This window comes from Myotis brandtii, unplaced genomic scaffold, assembly GCF_000412655.1.
Source record: "Myotis brandtii unplaced genomic scaffold, ASM41265v1 scaffold1166, whole genome shotgun sequence".
NCBI classification, from domain to species: domain Eukaryota; kingdom Metazoa; phylum Chordata; class Mammalia; order Chiroptera; family Vespertilionidae; genus Myotis; species Myotis brandtii.
Window position 1 is genome coordinate 591,312 of NW_005354034.1, and position 2,436 is coordinate 593,747.

General features: G+C 62.0%; 1 protein-coding gene across 1 annotated transcript in view; it reads left to right on the plus strand.

Moving 5' to 3' along the window:
• Positions 1-2,432, plus strand: part of RASGRF1 (Ras protein-specific guanine nucleotide-releasing factor 1) — a gene marked incomplete at its 3' end in the record, with an annotated part of 74,947 nt that extends 72,515 nt beyond the window's left edge. Inside the window, exons 23-24 of the mRNA XM_014529208.1 lie at positions 563-631; positions 2,370-2,432. Of these exons, the coding sequence (XP_014384694.1) occupies positions 563-631; positions 2,370-2,432 (132 nt within the window). The remainder of the gene's footprint in view (positions 1-562; positions 632-2,369) is intronic.
• Between the last annotated feature and the right edge of the window lie 4 nt (positions 2,433-2,436).

Below are 2,436 nucleotides of genomic sequence, written 5' to 3' on the forward strand. Positions count from 1 at the left end.
GCAGCTCCTCCTACAGCTGGGAGGTTTCCCGTGTCCCCAGTGAGCAGCCTGGGCTCTCGGGGAGAGGAGAACCCCCGAGCAGGGGCCGGGGGGCGCCTGGCTGCTCGCCGTCCCTCCCCTCTTCCCTCCCCCCTGGAGCCCCCGCCTGTATCGGGCTCCCCGCTTAATAGAGGGGCCTCTTGGGAGCCTGCACACAGTAGGCCCTCAGGACGGGAGGGAGGCGGAGGCCTTTAACCGTGGCCAGGACGCTGCCTGCGGCCTGGGCTGTGGCTGCTGGTCTGCCCTGCGGAGTGGGGGTGCCCGTCTGCCTGTCTGCCCTGTGGTACCCATCTGCCCTGGGGAGTGGGGGTGCCCATCTGCCTGTCTGCCCTGTGGAATGGGGGTGCCCGTCTGCCTGTCTGCCCTGTGGAGTGGGGGTGCCCATCTGCCTGTCTGCCCTGGGGGAGTGGGGTGCCCGTCTGCCCTGGGGAGTGGGGTGCCCGTCTGCCTGTCTGCCCTGCAGAGTCGGGGTGGCACTGAGAGGGGAGCCTGTCTCCCTCCAGCACCCCCTCCCTCCCCGCAGATATCCCACATTATCCGAGAGATTCGCCAGTTCCAGCAAACCGCCTACAAGATAGAGCACCAGGCGAAGGTAAGGGGCGACGTCACGTCTGTTTTGGTTTTGGTTTTTGTGGGTTTTTTAATATTTTTTTTTTATTGATGTCAGAGAGGAAGGGAGAGAGAGAGAGAGTTAGAAACATCCATGATGAGAGAGAATCATGGATCGGCTGCCTCCTGCACCCCCCACACTGGGGATGGAACCCACAAGCCTGGCATGTGCCCTGACCGGGAATCGAACCGTGACCTCCTGGTTCACAGGTCGACGTTCAACCACCGAGCCACGCCGGCCGGGCTTAAAAATTCTTGCGGCCCCCACCAGCTGAACATCGCCGGCCTAACCATTGGGCAACATCTCCCTCGCTCTGCATTCATTCATTCTCTCAGGCCAGCATTTACTGAGCACCTGCTGTGTGCCGGGCTCGGCGTTGGGCCTGGGCCCCTTGCCTTACACTCTCCCGCAAGCCCCGTCGGCGATGCCAGGGACCCTCCCTGCTCTCTCAGACCCTTTCTCCGGCAGCTTCCACTGTCACCCCCTAAAGCAGAACCTGAGCGGGAGACGACCCTGAGGCACGTGACCTTGAAGGCGATTTGACCTTGAGCCAGCTCGCTATGGAGGAGGGGTTGGGAGGGTGCAGACCTCTGCTCCGAGCAGGGCCGTCCCGGAAGCGACCGGCGGGGCATAAAAGACGAGTCTGCCTCCCCGGGGCCGGGAGGCGCCCCACCCCGTCTTTCCCAGGGGTTACGGGTTCACCAGACCCCATCTGAGCTGTCTGCCTGCCGGGGCCGGCGGGAGCCACCGGCAGACCTGTAACCGCTCATCGGTAGCTGGTGACCAGCCCACGAGACCTCGGGCTCCAGCCCTCCCTCGGCAGCCAGCCGGACGCACCCAGGAGACCGGATGTATTTGATTTTTATTGTTAATCCTCACTGGAGGGCATTGTTCCCATTGATCCTTAGAGGGAGCAAGAGGGAGGGCCGGGGAAGAGAGAGAGAGACATCGGTGAGAGACACATGGATTGGTTGTCACACACACACACACACTGACCCAGGCCAGGGGTCACACCTGCAACCCAGGGACACGCCTTGACCAAGAACGGACCCTTCAGTGTGCAGGCTGGTGCGCTAACCATTGTGCAACTGGCCCAGCCAAGAGGTGGTTTTTCTAAGGGAGCAATCAGAAGAGTCCCAGCCGGCCGGTGCGGTCCAGTGGTTAGAGCGCCGGACCGCGGACTGAAGGGTCGTGGGTTCGATTCCGGTCAAGGGCGCGTGCCCTGGTTGCAGGCTCCATCCCCGGCGCCGGTCGGGGCCCGGGCAGGAGGCAGCGGATCAAGACGTCCCTCTCACAGCGATGTTTCTCTCTCTCTCTGTCTCGCCCCCTCCCTCGCACTCACTCTAAAAATCAATCCATGGAAAACAGACTCGGGTGAGGACGAACAATGGCAAATCTATAATAATAAAAGGGTAATATGCTAATTAGACCAGACGTCCTTCCAGACATCACTCCGGATGTCCTTCCGGACAAAGCGAGGACCGGAGGGAAGCCAGCCCGGGTCCCGGGTGCCAGAGGGAAGCCGATGCCGGCAGCTGGGGGAAGACCTACTCTTGCACAAATTTCGTGCACCGGGCCTCTAGTAATATTAATAATAAGACAGAACCCGGCTTCACCCCTTTTGGCTGCTGGTGCCCCCGAGGAGTGCCTGGCTCCCGGGAGATGCTGATGCCCACAGTCACGGGTTACACCCCCTCCCCCTCTCCGGCCCCGCCCTCAGGTCACCCAGTACCTGCTGGACCGGTCCTTCGTGATGGACGAGGAGAGCCTCTACGAGGCCTCCCTCC